This window comes from Musca autumnalis, unplaced genomic scaffold, assembly GCF_047663935.1.
Source record: "Musca autumnalis isolate F117 unplaced genomic scaffold, ASM4766393v1 scaffold_1, whole genome shotgun sequence".
In the NCBI taxonomy this organism is placed as follows: Eukaryota; Metazoa; Arthropoda; class Insecta; order Diptera; family Muscidae; genus Musca; species Musca autumnalis.
Window position 1 is genome coordinate 142,043,661 of NW_027411644.1, and position 20,940 is coordinate 142,064,600.

Sequence of the window (20,940 nt, forward strand, 5' to 3'; positions counted from 1 at the left end):
TTTCAGAACATTTTCGAACTTTTGTGGGGGAGGTACCGGAAGGAGTGAACTTGAACTAAGTTTGGACAAAATATTACGAAAGCCAAATTTTGGATCGAATCGGCAGATCCGTTCGAGAGTTATCTTGCGCTCCAATCACTACACACGGTGTCATAGGGGTTTTTGTAACTTTCAGGCTATTTTCTCAGGAAGTATGGACTTTCCCCTAATGAAACTTACAGCGTCGTATAGAGGACAGCGAAAACAACTTTCGTAAACAAAAATCAAAGCGATTCGAGACCAGGTCCTAAACTGAACTTTTCCGAAATTTTGTGTGGGAGGTACCCGAAGGAGTGAACCAATTGAGTCCATATTGGAACCTCATCTAAGTTTGGTAGAAATTACACGATGTGCAAAGTATGGACCAAATCGGTTGTTCCCTACAAGAGTTATCGTGCGCACAAGTTTTGCGACAATTTTCGAACATTTGTGGGGGAGGTACCTGAAGAAGTGGACCTATATGGCCCATCTTCGAACTTAAATCGAATCTGGACAAAATATTTCGATACCCAAAATTTGAACCGAATCGATTGTTCCGTTCGAGAGTTATCGTGCGCACCAGCCAGCCAGACAGACAGACGGACGGACATTGCTAGATCTACTCAAAATTGTCTGAAACGGATATCGTACAAACATACTTGGGGTCTAAAACCATTATTTCGATGAGGCACATTTTTGGTCGTATCGAAGTGTAAATACCCTCTTTAGCCTAAAGGCTGAGGGTATAAAAATCACAAAAGGGAAACACTTTAACAATCGGTTTTAATGCAGCCATAACGTATTAGTGCTGAAAGTCAAACTCATAACTCCTCAATGTTGCGCTAAAAACATTTTGTCCTGGCAGCTATAGTGAACCGATAATATAAAACGCTTGTCGGTACAAACGATTAATTGTAGACTAAACTAACTTAGTCCTAACAGGTACAAAATGAAACATTTTTTCCTCAATGAATGATACAGTAAATTTTCAAGGCTGTCAGACGTTTTCTAAACATTACTCTCTATGAAGTTAAGCCATTGGGGTAATACTCCAGACTTAAGCAATCAGTGATACAACTATTGAGTATGAAATTTCTGTTGCTGTATTTTTTACTATATTTCCCCTCATTATTTATGGAAAGACCCCCTTTGATACAAACAATTTCGGAACTTGTGTAACTTTTCTTAATATACACATCATTTTACAACCTACCGCATTTTTATTAATTTAACGATTGGCCTTTAAAAACACAATGACACAAATACGTCTCTTTACATCTCCCAATTTATAATGTGTATATGTCAGCCATTTCAATAATTTTGAGAATAAAGGTCACAAAAGAGAGAGTGAGAGTACAAAAGGAAAAATATAGATTCACTCCCACGCCACGTACTTTTCTATGTGAATTGTGAGCGGAAGCCGTATAACACAATTCCTATTTGTATTCCAAAAATAATTCAGCAATGAGAGACTCTCAATATGAGATCTCATCATGAAATGTATTGCTGACAAGAAATATAAAAACATTTTCATTGTAAAACAATTTTCAGAAGATATCGAACGGGCGTTAAGCACACACACGAGACGAGCGAATCATCCTTAAAGTACATCTAGTAAATACATAAATTCAATTTGGAATATTTGTTATATTTTTTACTAAATAATTAATTCGAACGAAAATGGTTTACGAAAGTGGATTTACTACCCGCAGAACATACAGTTCCAGGCCAGTTGTGTCCTCATACTCTGTTTCGGTAAGAATCTCTTAATTGTTATTTACAAATACTGCAAACAAGGAAGCTACTATTCATAGGAAAGATTGGATATTTTAATATATAATTATATACATTAAAGAATAATATATTATATTAAGATGATTGTGTAGTGTGGTTTTAATCTACAGCATGAATACTACCCATAAAATCGTTATAACATGAATATGAAATATGTGTTAATATCTGTTCCTCTACTTTTTAAAATGGTAAAAGTGGCAAAAAATTGTGAACTGTTCTCATGTAAATTGTATACTTTTCGAGTAATAAGTGGTAAAAAGTGTAAGACTATCACACGCAAAGGATCGAGCTATAGTGAACAACGAGCAGAGAAGGTTGAGTGTACATAACCTTGAACGTTGTGTTTTGTTTATGGTTTAACAATAATGATTCCAATAAAGAGTCAATATGAATGTACACTCTCATTGATATATGTATACATGTTTGTATATATTTTTGGATTTTAACACAGATTTCATATCCATGTACGTAACTTATGTAAATGCTTTTATTATATTTAACTCACAGATCGGAATTGAAACACGTTTGAAAGTACATTTTAAATAATAAATTTGAACTCAACTGAAATAAGATCGCATTGTCATGAAAAGGCCACAAGGCATAGTAAACTTCCTTCGATATGCGCTGTTTGAATGTGTGCTTACATAGCTAATATAAATAAACAAACTGTAAAATATTACTCACTATTTTGAAGACATTAATCCGTATCCGTTATAAACTCATGAATCTTATTTTCATATTTTACCCCTTTTCTTTTAAACGATTCACAGCGCAATAAGTTTTCATTTTAATTTAATAATGAAAGGTACACGGTTCAAACTGGTTAAATTATTAGACTCATATTAGTGTTTATATGTATTTATCGGAAGGTGTATTTAAAAAATTCCTATAATAGAAATAGAAAAATAGAAAACTAAGTTGTGACATGTCAATAATTTGAAGGAAAAAGTTGATTAACCTCCACGATAGGCAAAGTTTAAGAGGCTATAAAAATTTATTTGAGTTTTTCCTTAAAAATTCATTATGATCCTTTTTTTAAGAACGAAGTAATTTGTTGTAAAATAAACTCAAATAATTTGAACTGTTGTTTACAGAAGAATGCACTATATATGCCCTTACATATGTTAAATTGCAATATTAAAATTAAAAAATGCATTTAACATTTTTTGTTTGGTCCTGCTATTTTATATTATAAATGTGAAAACAGCGGCATATTTTTTGGTTTATTGTTGTTATTATTAGATCACGGTGTCACGTAAAACCTCCGAAGGCCAAACTGTTCATAAGAATATTTTTATAATAAAAATATAAAAATAGATGTCTTACGTAATTCATGTTTGCTAGAATAACTGAGAGGGGGAAACCAAATGTAAACAAAAAATTAGCGTGGATATTATTTTATATGTTTGTATATGTCTTATCCACAGTGTCAAGAAATAACATAAACTTGTATGTACAATGTAGATAAAAAATAAATACATTATATTGGACATAAATAGGTGCTATCATATTTGAACCTATCTGGAAAATTTACAATTTTACTTTTTTATTTTAATTCAACAAATAAAAAATTATTATTAAATACAGCAAAACCATTTCAATTTGAACAATTCCAGTCGAAAATGATAATGGAAACAATAAAAATTTCATTAAAGAATGTTTTCGCATTGCGCAAGTATTTATATGTAAACATAAACATATTTTGCGTACATGAGTATTTATATATGTATGCATCATGGTATTTATACTCATAACACATCACTGTGTTCTTATACATTTGGTAATGTAAGATGCGCGCGCATTTGCAATCACATGTCTATAAATAACATTTTGGAAATTGTTTGTTCCGATGTTCGGCAATGTTATAATATTAAAGGCATTGAATATGATCATTGATCATTCAACGCCTCCATGCTAGCTAGACCCAGAATAAAACAGTGCCAAATATTTTCCATCTATATGAATGACTAATAAATGCTTATTTAAGTGCATCTATAGATGGGTGCATGTTTGTATATTAAATATGTGCATAATTGAATTATTTGAATAAACAGATATACATACAATACTGCGCAAAACAAAAGCAGCCAGTCAAGAACATTAAATTATTTAAATTTTGAAAGTTTGAACGTGGAAAGGATTAAAGTTTGATGATTGAAAATGGGGCGTGCAAAACAAAATCTATTATGTAGAGGTTGAGAGTAATATTTGTAAGAATTAACAGCATTTTTTGAGTTAATTTTGCATTATACATAATTGCAAATAATGTTTGCTCTGACTTTAAAATTGCAACTTTTTATTAATATAAAAATGGAAGTTCCACAATGTTCTTTCGGCAAATAGTTTAGTATAACGTCTCCTAAAGTTTGGTGTGAACAAGAGCCCAGGTTGTAAAAATTCTATTCCTATCCCGTTAGTAAAGTTTTCTTTAATAAAATTGCCGCAAAATAGATTAAAATTTACATATTTGTAAATGACATTCTGTCTGTCGTCAATACCAGCAGTTTGCAATTACATATTCCTTGGATCAATAGTACAAAGAATTTTGATGAACATATGCTCCATTTCTAATCTTACGATTTCGTTAGGGTTCGCAACATTGACGGATTTATTCTACAACAATAAATAACCGTTTGAAATGCTGACCATAAACCATACATCAAATCGGGAAGGACCGTCAATCTCTCTATATGCTTCTAAGTGGCATATACCAATAACAAAGCTCACAACCTGAAACCTAATAAATGTATTACTCACCCCCACACTACTACTTGCTTCAGTTTTGAGTGCACCTTCCACTTTGCCCTAACGATATTGCATTATGAAGCGGTTTAGCATAAACTGCTTCAAATGAATTGTAAATATATGTACATAAATGCACTGCTATGATTTTGTGAATGCAGGAGTTCAAAGCCTAAATATATAGATATATGTTTATATGTATATGAAGAAAAATATGAAAGCCATGACAAAAATGTTAAATTTCAAATGTATGGGCATTGCAGAGATATACTCCATCTTCTATTGACTGGGAAAAGTGTCCGTTTGTTCCGAGGCCATCATTAATTTCGGACCCAATAACAGCTTTTGGCCGTCGTGAGCCCGAGCATCTAAAACAACGAAATTCTATATTGGATCCTATCAACAAAGCAGCTATCAAGCCCAATTATAGGGTACTAAGTGAACCGATCCAACCTTATGTGCCTGCACGCGATAAAAACCGCGATCGCATTCTCAATATGGTACGAAGGCACATAGACACAGTAGAGGCTGGTGGTAACACAGCTGCTCGAACCTCGAACGACAGCTTAGATACTGTTTTACCAAGGGTCCATCGGGCAGTTTCCGAATCACTTCCTGTTCGACGCGAAACTTATCGCAATGACAAATCTGGTGCAATGGTTACCAGATACATATATTAAACCAGCTGGAAAAATGAGATTAGCCTAAACTCTTACGAACTAATATATATTTTTTAAATCTGTTTATACTGATTATTTTATATTGCTATTCCATGTAACTCAAGTTTGCCTTAGTTCGTGCAACAATGCTTTAATTCATTATGTGGCTAGTACTGCCATAACCAATGTAAATTCAAACCTGTTTCAATTACAATCAAATTTTGTGTTTTTCGAAAAAAAATATGGCATAAAAGATTTAACATTTTATGTATATTTCGACCTAATGCTACTGTGTTGTATTAAACCAATAGAAATGGTAAACTTTTACTGAATTTTACTCACAAATTCGCAGACTCCACGTTATGATTTGGTAAGAGCTGCCCCTGGCACTCATCGTTCTCGTGGATCCAGTGATTATTCTTACTCATACAAATCATCCGTCGAGAAGTCCAATTACGATTCCAGCAATCCTTATAGCAGACCAGAACGTTATGAATCTAGCTACGAAACTACATCTCGCAGCGGACCTGGCGGCTATAACTACTCCACTGAACGTTCAAGTACTCTTGGAGGGGGGCCTGGTGGATACAGCTATTCTTCTACCACATCTGGCGTTTTGCCCGGTGGTTCCCGTTACCGCCATTTCTCGTATCGCGTTTGAATTTCCAGCATATTTATCGCCAAATGTTAAATGAAATTATACTAACACCATTATTATTCACGAAATTTATACATATGGACATTTTTACTAGACTAAATGATGAACAAGTATTGACTTACATAACATATTGTCATATATCTTATTTTTAAAATAAACGTTTACTACTTTTATCAACTGCAATTTCTAGAGCTATTTTTTGTTTCTATTACTTTTTTATTGTTTAGATAAAATGATAATGCGATATTAAATAGTTTTGTTACAATTCTTCAATTTCATTCCGATCAACAGAGTTGTATTGTCTTATATGTGCATATTCAAACAATTTATATATGTATGTATAAGTAATTGTTTTTGTTCATCCTGATTTTCAGTATCCGAGTGTGACTAAGACTACACGAGTAAGTATTAACACTGTGCTCCGTAAGTAATCTATCATTATTAGCATATTTTTTATTTAATTAATTTTGATGTTTTTATTGATTTTTATCAATACTATACAGAGTTTTTAAGATTTCACATAAATTAGCATATAAATACAATTAGATATATACATATATGGGGAAAAATTCTAATATCGAATTTTCCATTTTAAAAGAAATCCAAAAAAATTTGATGCCACATCAAAGATTTTTGGTTCATATATTAAGAAAAATTGTCATTGCAAATATGTTTTTGTAACTAACCTTGATTGTTGCGCGCACAAGATATGTCCGTTTTTTAGTATTTAGAAACAATTCTAAAAAATCGCGGATTGATATAAATATATCTTATTACCGTTAACTAATTTCGAGCCGTTTGATGTAAAAATACTCCTCAAATGTCTCCATGGAAAAATCAAATTTATTAAAAAATTTTACGTATTATTTGAAAAAATAGCGCTTAAGTTAAAAAAAAATACAACAGCATCCAGCATCGAAGCTAAAACATTCATGTTATTTTCAAAAATATGAGGAAAAAATAAAAGTTATTATTGTTGTTGGCTTTGTATTGTTGGACTGCAAAATAATACTTGTTGTGTATTTATTTCAGCTAAAGTCCATATTTTGTTGCTTCAAAATTTGAAGAAACAAAATGTTTAACAGTGGGTAATGAAATTGATTACTACGAGCGGAGGCAGAGAAGACTATAGTTTCGGAAGCAGCCAAACTTCCTCATCAGTTCTCTTAACCGCTGACTCTGTATCGATAAACAGGTCTGATGAGGAAGTTTGGCTGCTTCCGAAACTATAGTCTTCTCTGCCTCCGCTCGTAGTAATCAATTTCATTACCCACTGTTAAACATTTTGTTTCTTCAAATTTTGAAGCAACAAAATATGGACTTTAGCTGAAATAAATACACAACAAGTATTATTTTGCAGTCCAACAATACAAAGCCAACAACAATAACAGGCAATCAGCACGGCCTTACTTGTTGACTACGCATGAAGCAAAAACAACATTTTGTTGTGATCTCTGCTTACTGCAAACAACACTACTTATGCTTGTCTTCTTTGCGATGCAAAGACAGCATTAAAAAACAGTAGTGGGTATATGATTTTGATTATTCTGACTCAATTGTGCGGTCAACAGATTTAGGAGGATACAGAAAATTTCTCGTTCTGTTTAATTTTCTGGTCACTCTTATTGACCTGTTTATCGATACAGAGTCAGCGGTTAAGAGAACTGATGAGGAAGTTTGGCTGCTTCCGAAACTATAGTCTTCTCTGCCTCCGCTCGTAGTAATCAATTTCATTACCCACTGTTAAAGATTTTGTTTCTTCAAATTTTGAAGCAACAAAATATGGACTTTAGCTGAAATAAATACACAACAAGTAAAAATTATTATATTATTTTAATTTTGTTATTTTATAGTTTTATAGAAAAAAGTTGAAAAAAAATTTTAGAGTACTTTCTCTATCCGTTTCTGTTGCAACTAATTTTTGTCTTATAGTTTTCCTGTTGGCGAACATTGTCAGATCATTATATTAATTTACATGGACTTCCAATTGTAGCATAAAATTGAAATAAAGTTTTTTATTATATTACTTTAAGCGCATCCGCATAATTTTCACGAAGTACATTTACACTCAATTAAAAAATCTATTATATCTACGGTTTGGAGATAGTTTATATATATATATATATATATATATATATATATATATATATACATATATATATATATATATATATATATATATATTAGCACCTTTTATTTAAGCAGAAATGACAGATACAAATCTCATTTTATTGCGCGATATTTTCATAAACATTTTTTGCAAATTTTCGAAATTTGAGGGTATCATATCCGGCGATCTAGTGGGTGGATTTGTACGCGCCATGGATTATTAGATTCAAGACTTGGATGACAGTTGTGAATTTATGATCCTAAAAACAGTTTTTTTAGAAAAATTTACGAACTAAAATTGTGACTTTGGGTGCAATTGTTGTGATCCTATGAAGATTACGCGTTCAAATCTAGTTGCGCGTTCGAATTAGACCAAAAATTCAAAAACCCTATATTTTTGCTTCAAAATGTCAACATCCTGTTACAGTGAAAATTCAAAAAATTATAGTACATATATTGCAAACTTAATTAATGTTTGATGTGTATTCTCATTCATTCTCTTTGGACAATAACAGACGAAAACCTGTTTCCGTATGTTTTACCTTAAAGTTTCCGCGCAAATAATTATTTTAACCACTCGTTAAATCGTATTAAGACAGTTAATTATATCGAAACGCGTTTAAAGTTTGTGTTGCAGAACAACATTTCACGCATTACAATACTCAAATATACTCAAACATACATATATTAAATTTCTACGTAATTGCCCATATGTATAATTATTTAAATTAATTATGCAATATTGCTTGTTTTTTTCGTATGCATTCTTTTCTTCTGTATCTTTTCTGGAATACTATTGTTTTCAAGAAATTCCAATAGAATACTAAATCCTTCTATTGCTTGAGAAAATACATATGTATGTATGTCAACTTTAGATACAATAGTATCGGCCGCGATATCATCATCATATCATATCATCATCATATTGGCGGTATTACAATGTCAGATTGTATAACAGCGGCAGACTTCCGAAACGTCAGTTGCTTTGTAGCAGTGTTCGAAAATAAACAGTACACTAAAATAACGTACCGCTCCAGGTACCGTATCACTAAAAAATATTTTAGTGTATCGTATAGGAGCAGAGCGAAAATCGTAGTGTACCGCAGTCGGTACACTAAAAAATCGTTGTGCACCGCTAATGTGCCACACATGTGTGTTTTGTGATTTATGGGGAAATATGAATTCTTTTATATGTTTTCTTGGCAAAAAGGCAAGTATAATAAGTAAAATACAAGATTATTTAAATTTATCAATCTTTAAATTGAGCAAATTAGTAGAAAATATAATGTTGGTTACCTGATCAGGCACTTAGACATATATAACTTGTAAAAAAGGGTGAACATTCTTGAATTATAAAATCACTAGCATGAACGAGATTAATTTTACATGTTCCAACAAAAAATCACAGTCGGAGTACTAAAAAGTAAAAAGTCGTTATTTATACTCTCCACCATAAAATAGTCTTAATTAAAATGGAATAATTAGTGTCCTTTCACAATTTAAGGTGGAAAATTTTTTCGACCATGGATAGATACTCCCTTTGCCTTAATTATCTAATCTAATCTAAAAAATGTGTTCAGTCAGGTGAAAGGTACCACCTACGGGGCTATATCAAAGCGTCAACCTATCTTTATAATTTTTGGTGGAAAGTTTTATAATTGCACGGAACCACAAAAAGTCAAATTGAGGGTAGTTCCATCAAACAATGTAGACCCTCAAAATACTGAAAATTTATAGGAACAGTTATATGGGAGCTATGCCAAAAAAAAAAAATTGACCTATGTTGATGATTTTTAGTGAAGTACATAGTTTCGTGACCACTGATAATTCAAATGTCAAATTACAGCTATGTAGTTCGGTAAAAATTTTAGGTAAAACCCTCAAAATACCGAAAATCGGGAGGTACCGTTATATGGGATGGAGAAGTTTCGTGGCCACTGAGGACCTCAAATGTCAAATTATAGCTAGTTCGGTTAAAAAATATAGCGAAAATCCTCAAAGTACCGAAAATCGGGAGGTACTGTTATTTGGGCGCTACATCAAAACATTAACCTATATTGACGATTTTTAGTGGAGAAGTTTCGGGCCCACTGAGAACCTTATATGTCAAATTACAGTTAGTTCGGTTAAAAATTATAGCTAAAATCGTCAAAATATTGTTATATGGGGGCTGTACCAAAACATGGACTGATATTGACAATTTTTGTTGAGTAGATTTCGTGACCACTGGGAACCTCACATGTTCTAGCTAGTTCGGTTAAAAATTGTAGTTAAAATTCTAAAAATACCGAAAATCGGGAGGTGGCGTTATATGGGGGCTATACAAAATCATGGACCTATGTTGAGGATTTTTTGTGGATAACTTTCATGACCATTGAGAACTTTTAATGTCAAATTACAGCTAGTTCGGCTAAAAATTGTAGCTAAAATTCTAAAAATCGGTAGGTACCGTTATATGGGGCCAATACCAAAACATGGACCTATGTTGACGATGTTTGGTGGAGAAGTTTGATGGCCACTGAGAACTTCAAATGTCAAATTACAGCTAGTTCGGGTAAAAATTGTAGCTAAAATTCTCAAAATACCGAAAATTCGGAGGTACCGTTAATGTGGGCTATACCAAAACATGGACCTATGCCCATATCCTTTGGAATATAGGTTTGTTGGTCACTAGGAACCCTAAATGTCAAATTATAGCTATTTCCGTTTGAAAATGTGACTGTGTCAAAATACCTGAAATCGGGCGGTACCGTTATATGGGGGCTACTCCAAAACGTGGACCGATATAGCCCACTTGACCTGCCTGCAAACAAATTACGCATCTTCCCAAAATTTCAGCGTTCTATCACCATTTTTGTGGATGCTAGAGTGATTATCACAGACGGACAGACATGTAGATCGACTCAGAATTTTACGCTGATCAAGAATATACATATATACTTTATGGGGTCGCAAATGATTATTTCAATGCGTTACAAACGGAAAAACAAACTTAGTATACCCTCCATACTATGGTGGAGGATATAAAAATCGTACTGTTTCGCAGTCGAAGAAAATGTTAACATACTTAATTAAATCCATGCTTATATAAATTAAGTGCATGAATGTGTAATATCCATCCATCTGAAACGGCATTTCTATTAAATGTTTGAAGTAAACAGCAACCGTCGGTTGAAATCAGGAAATAGCTCTCAATATTTAAGATAGAGCTTAATAATTTGTAAAAACGTTTTTATATAGCCCCCGATTTTCGGTATTTTGAAGGTTTCAGCGTCATTATCAAACAGAAATGGACGAAATTTGGTATTAAGTCTTCGATGGTGGTATACAACTTTTCTCCCGAAATTTATCAGTACAGGTTCACGTTTTGATATATGTACATAGCCACTACAGAACGGTACCTCCCGATTTTGCTGATTTTGAAGGTTTTAGCCACATTATCTTATTGAAGTTGCTACAATTTAGTATTTAGTCTCCATTGGTAGTATGAAACACTCTTGCGGAGAATCGTCCGTATAGTTCTACGTTTTGATATAGAATGGTACTGTTTTGTTGTTTCAAAAGGTTTTAGCCAAATTATCCTACGATGTAGCTGAACATGTCTTTAAAGAATTGTCGATATAGTTCTTCGGTATTTTGAAGTATTTTACCAAATAATCGCACCAGCGTGGCTTAAATTTAATACTTAGTCTTCCCTACGGGTATAAAACTTGTCCACAAGGAATTTTCGGTAGAAAACTATTTAATATAGTCCCCATATAATGTTACTACACTATTTTCGGTATTATAAAAGTTTTAGCCACATTATCCTACCGAAATGACTAAAATTTGGTATTTAGTCTTCGATATGAGAATACAGCATATCTACGGACAATTATGGGCGTAGATGCAATTTTAATACAGCCCCTCTATACGAGATACACCCGATTTGTGGAATTTTTTGGAAGATTTTTACCAATTTGAGGACTCTAACCTGTTTTTCATACAGAAAATAGTAGTATTGTTAAAATTAAATGTTTCAGGAGGTCAGACGAACAATTTTAGCTATATTTTCACATATTGGTATTACCCCCATATCACGGTACTTCACGATTTTGGTAACTTTGAAAGCTTTATTTACATTTTCCGGCCAAAATAGCACTATGCAACACTGAAAATGCAAACAACTTCTAGTATGCATTTTTTAAAAGTACATATTGAGGCTACAAAAACCCTAGTAGGGTTTTGTCCTGTCATGTCCAGTTCGGGTTAAAACTACAGTTTTTTGCATTTATCGGGCCTTTATCTCAAAAACCAATAGGAATTTAGCCCAGCTGTCATTGGCAATATTGTAGCCCTAAAGAGGTAGAACTTATCTGCTTAACATATAGTACAAGAAAAACTCGATATAGGACATCAAAATCAATAAAATATAGAAAATTTTACATAATTTCTGGAATTCTGGCCAGTAGCTGCTAACATGTTGGGAGTTGGAGCAAGTAACCTGTTGCAAAAATCGTCCAAATAATGTTCTCAACAATTCTTCGGAACATTCTGAAACTATAAAATGCTTATTTCATATTGTTTCAGTGGTATTTTGTATCATATATTTTACAACACGTATTTCAAACACAGTTCACACCAACAGTTTATATATGCAAAAACCTTATATATGCAATTTTATGACGATCGGTTAAAGTTAACAGGTGTCAACCGGGCGATCTTTGTTTCCATAGTAATTTGTATGCGGCCAAAGGCGAATTTTCACGAAAATTCTCTAAAACCCGCATGGTCCAATCGATGAAATCCACATTTTCTCAAATTTTTCAACTGATTTAGAAATACATGAATATAACATTTTCATAACGCATTAAATCTTAAATTTTGTTTTCATGTGTGATACGTTTTTTCTAGTTTGCATTTTCTTTCATTATTGTACAAAAAATTATCTGTAAAAATTAATAGTAAACATATACATGTGTCTATTTAATTTCTATAGAATTTTAATTTAATTTCTATAAGCAATATCGCCTTAGTACTGCCTTTGCATGATCACACGAGAAAATGAGTGTGAAGAAGAATCAGAAAATTGACACAAACATTATTTGCGTGTATAAACTGGAAGGAAATTTTAACAGAAATTGAGAAGAAAATTTTCCATTCCAGTTTGAACGTATAAACACGGACCTATAACACGATAGTATTAGCCTAATTCTACTGTACCGCAGTCGGTACAGTACGATTTTCGTTGTGCTCCGGTACAGTATAACTAAAATATTTTTTAGTGTTTGTGTTCCGGAGCGGACATTATCGTAGTGTACCTATCCACCTTGGTACGGTACAGAACGGTACGGTACAATACCATAGTATTTATTTTCGAACGCTGCTTTGTAGTCTTGCATGCAACTAGGGGTTCTTAAATCGAGTTCCCCACTACTCCATTTTCGTAAAATTACTCTAGTATAGAACTCGATTTAAGAACCCTTGGTTTCATGCACGACTACAATGTAACTGACGTTTCGGAAGCCACCCAGCATTATAATTCTTATCTTCATCATCTAGGGAAAGCAGGATATTCCAAACATTACGTAACTCCTAAGGTGTTACATTGTCCCAAGATATAGCAGCAGTTCACGAAACTGTGTAGATATTCAAAAACTTGGCGAAATCGTGTCTACTACCTGCAGCCAACAGTTTTTGGATGAATAATTCACGATAATTGCATTTGCCCTTGATTCAAAGACTGAATTAGGTAATTATGTAGAAGAAATTTTACTGTTAGGTTTTCAGATGTCAAAACATGTTCATCTGGGTGTGTTGGGCAATTATCTAGAAGCTAAAGCATTTTGTACTTCTTATGAAGTCTATGTTTTGTAGATGTTATCTTACTTCTGACACATACATACTCGTAGTTGTTTTTGATCCACTCGGAAAATAGTTCGAATGTTACCCAGGCTCTCTTATTAGATTTATAAACTACTGGAAGGTTGTAAGCATTTTTTAATGCTCTCGGATTGCCACTTTCGTATTACCATCAACAGCAAAACTGTTAATCTTTCCTTGGATGTATTGTACCCTTCGATGCATAATTCATAACCAGTAACTAGAAGTCTGAGGCAAACACTTCCAAAATAGCCTTATTCGTCGACGTTATAAATTTGTTCAGCTGACAGATTTTGACTTTGAATATTCTTGTAAGTAAAGTAATCTGCACATTATTTTTCCCATATTGTTTGAGCTTATGAAGCGCGGATAATGTAGGTGAAGCACGGTTAATAGATGTCGAAACCAAAAAGCACACCATGATATTAGAGCACGAATAAAAGATGTTCAAATGTATTATATAGGATTTGTAACTCGAACCTTGATTTTTAAACGAAATTTTTATATCTATAAAACTAATTGCTAGGTAAATTGTAAGCATGATATGTACAATAATATAGTTCTGCCAAGGATATTGAAAGTTTACAAACTTTTCAGTCGGATGCCCTTTATTTAAAAAAAACCATCCTACCATTCACTAATATTTTCTTATGTTCCAATGCGCTGTCGCACAGTGGATGCGCTCAGCGACAAAAATCGAAAAAGTCATATCATCATTTTAAAAATTTAAAGATGCAAATTGCTTCTAGACATTCCAAAATTTTCGAACTAAAAATATTTTTGCCATTTTTCGCGGTACTTAAGGAGAAAACAGCTTTCAAACGTAAGTAATTTTGGAGAAAAAATTTTTAAATGAGAAATAATAAAACTAATAAAAAAAGTTGAGTTACAGTGTTTTATTTATAAATGCACTAAAAACTAGAAAATAATTCTTCTCTTAGCCTCAATAAGTATATTCTTTATGATGGGATCTCTCAAATAGAACGCTTGCCTTTAATTGTCATTTAATTTTGTCACCATTTTTAATTTAATGCAAGCGTTTTATTTGAGAGGAATATCATGAAGAATATAATTATTGAGGCTAAGAGAAAATTTATTTTCTAGTTTTTAGTGCATTTATAAATAAAACACTGTAACTTAATTTTTTAATTATTTTTTATTTTTAAGTTTTAGTAAATAGATTTTACTATTCCGCGAACAAACTCCATCGAATAACCTCATCCGAATTAACTAGACCTTTCCACCTTCAACCAAATTGCAGTCAATTTAGGATGAAAATGTGTTTTTATTTACCTGAAATCGGGTGGTACCGTTATGTGAGGGCTAAACCAAAACCTGGAAAATTTTTGGTGGGGAAATTTCTGTACCATTCGGAACTCCAAATGCCAGGTTACAGTCAACTCGGGAAAAAAATTAAGATAAAAAATCGGGTGGTACCGCTATATGTTGGCTATAGGAAAAAATGGACCCATATTGGTTTCATATTCATGTATTGTCATCCAAATCTGAAAAGGGTTTTAGTTCGATTGGTCAACTGCTAATGTGTGGAAAATGAGTTACTAGATTTGAACTAAAACTTTATTATAAGCGAGATTCTGAAACGAAGGACTATAAATCAAGCCTTAACTTATGATGAATGGTTTAGCAAATTTCTTAAGCTTCGTTTTCCCATTTATAACAATTCCTCTAATTTTCAGGGGTGCCAAATATTTGTGTTATGATATATATTGGTCAATATTAATATATTTAATATACATGTATGGAATTCCTCAAAGTTTTAATTACTTTCTAAGCATCTTTCCACGATTCTTTCCACTAGTATCAAAATTAAGCCAAGGGTCTGTAGATTTCAAAACTGTTCAGCCTTTTTGCGTACATCTGCGGTTTGAAGAGTTATGACCAAAAGTTTAATTCGGTTTTAGGTGCTGAATTTATATTTTTTGGAATATTTTTAAGTAGTTTTATTATCCTTTCTTATATGTATGTTCAATATAATGTTTTTTTTGTGATATTAGCGATTTGTTTTGTGATGGTAGCTTAGAGCCGTACTGAAAACAACTGAAGGAAAAAGTTTTTTTGGGGTATTCACTTTAATAAATAACTTCTTGGGGACACCCTCATGGTGGACCCCGCCAAAACGCGGAGATTTCCCCCAAAAATACAGTGTTACAGGTAATTCTACAGAAAAAGGTAATTAAATCGTATAAAGTACGGAAAAGTGGATGGTGACCCTATATGGAGGTTGTGGTCAAAAGTGGGCCAATATCACATTTCTGTATGAGTTCATTATTAACTCTGAGTTCATTATTAAAACCCATTCCTTTTGAGTATTTGTTTAACATTTGCCGAAATAAATCGAGATGCAAATCATTTATGGAGTATACCAACAACTCATGGAGAAATTCGGACAATTTTTCGCGAGGTAGTTAGTTATGAAATAAGGTTACTTAAATAACGTCAACGTTGTTTCCAATAAAGTAAGATTATCTCATTTTGAATCGAATGCAATATCGAAATGAGATACCCTCACATGGTTTAAAATAACAACTAAAGATGTTCATCGATGTCTATGATCAATATATCATTATTTTTCATTTTTTCCGTTTTGGATTTATGTGAATTAAAAAAAAATATTTTTTTACAAAAAATAAAATTTTGAGTGGAATAAAATTTATTTTAGCCGTTAATAGACAAACGTCTATCCCATTACACATCGAATCTCTCGAATAACTCATAATAAAATAGAGTTTGTGGAAACATAACATATAAAGCAGAAAAGATAAATAACAGAAGAAACAGTAAGGTAAGTCAAAGATAAAGTTAATTCTGTCAAGATACAAAACTCAACAAAAATGTTTTTTCACCGCAATATCGAAAAATTGCCTACTCGAATTCTTTCGCCAAAAATATTATTAACTATACTTCGAAAACGAAGTATTTACTACCACAAACTGAGCGATGTATGAATCGTGTTTAATTCATTCTCGTGTGTCATTTTTGAACAAAATATCAGTAAAACCATTGAGAAACGATATTGTTTTCGATAACAATGGTACGGTGGGAATATATGTACATTAGGCCGGGGCGATTTGTGTGGAAGGAAAAAAACCTTAATGGGCCCTTCGCGTTTCTGATTCCTGGGATTGAACTGATCAAAAAAGTCTACTGGACCATATGTCAAGCGCGAAAATCGAGCCTCCTGATTTTGACTTTAACTTTTTATTGGCGTTTTTTGGATATTTTGGCATATAACAGCCAAACCATTGAGAATAAGCTATTATTTGTTCAAATCGGTTAATAAATGGCAAAATTATAGTGGTTGATTAATACCAATACAATTACTGTGTACTTAATCTGAATTTCTCATAATTTTCAAAATTAGTATTGAACAAAACAAAAAACAGTTAAAGTACTAAGTAATTGTATTGGAATGAATCAACCACTATAATTTTTCCATTTATTAACCGATTTGAATAAATAATAGCTTATTCGGAAGATATTATTCACCCCTTTCTGGTCAACTTTTGTAGCACAATGTCATTTATCGATATTTGCCGACAAATGTGCACTTTATCAAGGCCAAAACTGCCTGAAGGAGAATTCCAGTAATTTCGCGATGTACTAGAGAGTTCTTAACTATTGTGTTGGCTACAATTTCGGCCTTTGTGTTGGGTCGCAAATCTCAATGGTTTGGCTGTTATATGCCAAAAATATCCAAAAAATGCAAATAAAAAACTTAAAGTCAAAATCGGGAGGCTCGATTTTTGCGGTAGACATATGGTCCAGTAGACTTTTTTGCTCACTTCAATCCCAGGAATCAGAAACGCGAAGGGCCCATTAAGGTTTTCAAATCGCCCCGGCCTAATGTACATACATACATAGTTTAGCCCTGTCCAGAACTAAAAAGTTTTTACAATGCACTATGGGCCTAATGACAGGTTTTTGAGGCAACAAGTCACTGGAAGCAGCTGGAGCTTTCAAATTTCGTTCCGATGTTTATAATGAGCATAAAAATACGTCTGCAAAATTCTTCAGTCCTGTCATGATGTTCGAAGTACAACTCCTCTGAAATGGCTGGACCGAATTTCATAAATTTGTTTGTAGATTCGTTAGGTCTGAGAATAGATCATAAGGTAGTTTTTATATCGGGGGACCTCCCCCACAACGGGTTTTAGCCAAACGTGAAATCTCAGAGATTATTAGACGTATTGGTATAGAAAACAATAGTAATTGTGATTTCTGCGATGGCGTCCGATTTTTTAAAAATTTATAATTACAGGTTAAGGTCTCTAAATTTAGTAGGTGTTTGTAGTCCCAGTTACTAAATTTGGAGATCTCGAACATAAAAGATTTCAATGCTTGGTATGACTCGTATAAGATTACTATCAAATTTGACTACTTGTGTCATATTGACAAGTACAACTCCCCGCCCAGCCCAATACTTAAAAATATCCAAATGTTTAAGTGTAACGCTATCTATTAATAGATTATAGGTTTTCGTGGCCATACGTGGATAATTTTTTTACACATGTAGTACTCAATACTACCTTCTACCACATATATGTATATAATTTCGCGGATACGTCGCGATTCCGTGAGTTCTATTCCAAAAAACATATAAACTACAGTACACACTACACAAAAAATACATCACATGTCTACACCTACAATTTCTTATCACATCTAACTTAATTCTTTATCACAATCTTAATAAGCATACCCTTCACGTATTTTCCATTTAAAAAACGTTAATTAAACTGTACAACAAAATTAAACTTTTTTTAAAATTACAAGAAACTCCGCACAGATTATGAAAGAGTACCGAAAAAAGAAGACACGTGTATCGGCGATTTGAAAGTTTACGTCGGGAAGTAACTTAAATAGGTGCGGCAAATTCCGCCCATTTTTACAGGTTTCGAAATATTCGACATCTTATTCCTTGGAATCCTTGCATTTTAGGTATAAAGTGTCTTTGGCAATATTACTGACAACAATGCGGGGTATCTTTTTACGAAAAAATTAACCCTCATGCGAGTCACTAAACGGGTCTTTTTGATCATTTTTTTAACATTTTATTAAGTTTTGTCACACAAAACTTCATTCTAGATAGAAGACGTCAAAGTCAAAAATATTCTCCATCAAATTTCAATATAAGTCGCTGAATAAATGAAATATGTATATCATGAAAATATATACATCAATTTTACCAACAAAACACCCAAATATTTTTTGAATAAATTTGTTTTGCTCTTTTTTCGAGTTGATGCATGAAAGTAACATGAAATTTAGTTTTAGACGAAAGGTGTTAAAAGAAGAAATATTCAACACAAAATTTCACTGCAAGTCCCAGAACATACTACATATCTAAGTAAAATACTTTGTTAAGAAAATGACGTTACAAAATTAGATATTATAGGTAGAAATTATTTGTTAAACTTTTAAACTCTTAATTAAAATTTATTCCATACTGAGTCAAAATCTCCTAAAATACTTCACTTTTTGGGGATTGTGTCAAAAGAAGAAATGTTCCAAATCAAATTTCATTATGAGTCACTTAACAAAAGAAATTTGTAGCTATAGTATTTAACATCTCTAGAAGCTTTCGCTTCTTATATATGATTTAGGACCATATTCTACCCTTTTTATTCACATTTTCGTTATCTGCGGTCACAAAATATATTTTGTTGATGTTTTTTCATAATAAATTCTTTCAGAAGATTATGTGTGCTCGATCCAAACTGTTTTTAGAATATCTATGGTGAATATATGTATATAGGGAACAAATAATATAAATAAATAAATAACCCAGATCGGACTTTGTAAAATTACGTATTTTAGTACTATAAACCAAAATAACGTCATCAGGATAAGTCATATGTTCCAGATATTGTATGTGAAAATGCGGGGATAGTCTACGGATATACTCCCTATTTCATGTATTTTGAAGATTTTATCGACATTTTCGGCCCGAATTGGTTGTAATTTGCCATTTGGAGTTCTCAATGATCAAAAACCTTCTGCGCCAAAAATTGTGGTCTTAGGTCCAGTTTTCGGTATAGCCCTCATATTACGGCACCTCCCGATTCCGATTTCAGGTATTTTGAAGATTTCGTCAACATTTTCGGCCCGAATTGGTTGTAATTTGCCATTTTGAGTTCACAATGATCAAAAACTTTTTCCGCGTCAAAAATTCTGGTCTTAGGTCCAGGTTTCGGTATAGCCCTCATATTACGGTACCTCCCGATTTCAGGTATTTTGAAGATTGTATCAACATTTTCGGCCCGAATTGGTTGTAATTTGCCATTTGGAGTTCTTAGTGGTCAAAAAACGTCTCCGACTGGTATCGTGGACAGGAAAGTAAACAAATTATTCCATTTGAGGTCAGAATATTTCATGGTAGGGGATATAATAAAGTTCGGTGCTACCGAACTTTACATTTTTATATGTTTTTCATATTATATGTAGCATCATAAATATATCAAAAATATACAAATGTAAAAATGCACTCATAAGTAGATCGCTAAACAAAAATGTCCAAATCTTTAGAGAAAAAAAACCAAAACAAACAATTAAAACACAAAACAAAGAAAAAACTTAGAATACAGTAAAACGGCATATTCACTGAAACGGTCATAGGCATCGTCAGTATTTTTAATGTCACACATGGAAATGCAAATATATGCAGCTGGAACCAAATTTTTTGTAAAATTTACACTATTTCCAACATTCTTCAAAAAATTTGGAGAGTGGCGAAGGATGGCGAAGTTAGTAAAACTCAACTTCAATTTTTAGGACTTGGAAAAAAATCCACAAAAAAGTATTATAAAAAATGTGATTTCCAGCATTTTTTATGCGAATAATGTTTACAAATTTTTATGTAAAAGTAATTAGAAAAATAAAACTTCCATTTCGAAAAAAATAATTTTATCCTTTCAATTTTGAGATACTTGCCTTGTAAGAAGTCACAACCTTACTGATGTTTTTAATGTTTTTAAGAGATCATACGTAAATGTCAACATATTCTGCTTTGTTTTGTTAAATACCGTTATAAATTACAAAAACAGTGCCGGAATTTTAAAATATGATATGTTTAGAGAC

At 32.6% G+C, this 20,940-nt stretch overlaps 1 protein-coding gene across 5 annotated transcripts in view; it reads left to right on the forward strand.

The window, feature by feature from the left end:
- The first annotated feature begins 1,526 nt into the window (after positions 1-1,526).
- LOC141387151 (uncharacterized protein CG45078-like) overlaps positions 1,527-20,940 on the forward strand; it is a 125,666-nt gene continuing 106,252 nt past the window's right edge. For 2 of the 5 annotated variants that reach the window (XM_073956376.1, XM_073956385.1), the window contains exons 1-2: positions 1,544-1,773; positions 6,246-6,272. In XM_073956376.1, the coding sequence (XP_073812477.1) occupies positions 1,699-1,773; positions 6,246-6,272 (102 nt within the window). In that variant the 5' untranslated portion in view covers positions 1,544-1,698. Of the gene's footprint in view, positions 1,774-4,817; positions 6,055-6,245; positions 6,273-20,940 lie in introns of those variants that run through there. The other 3 variants (XM_073956395.1, XM_073956403.1, XM_073956411.1) reach the window with 3 other exon arrangements.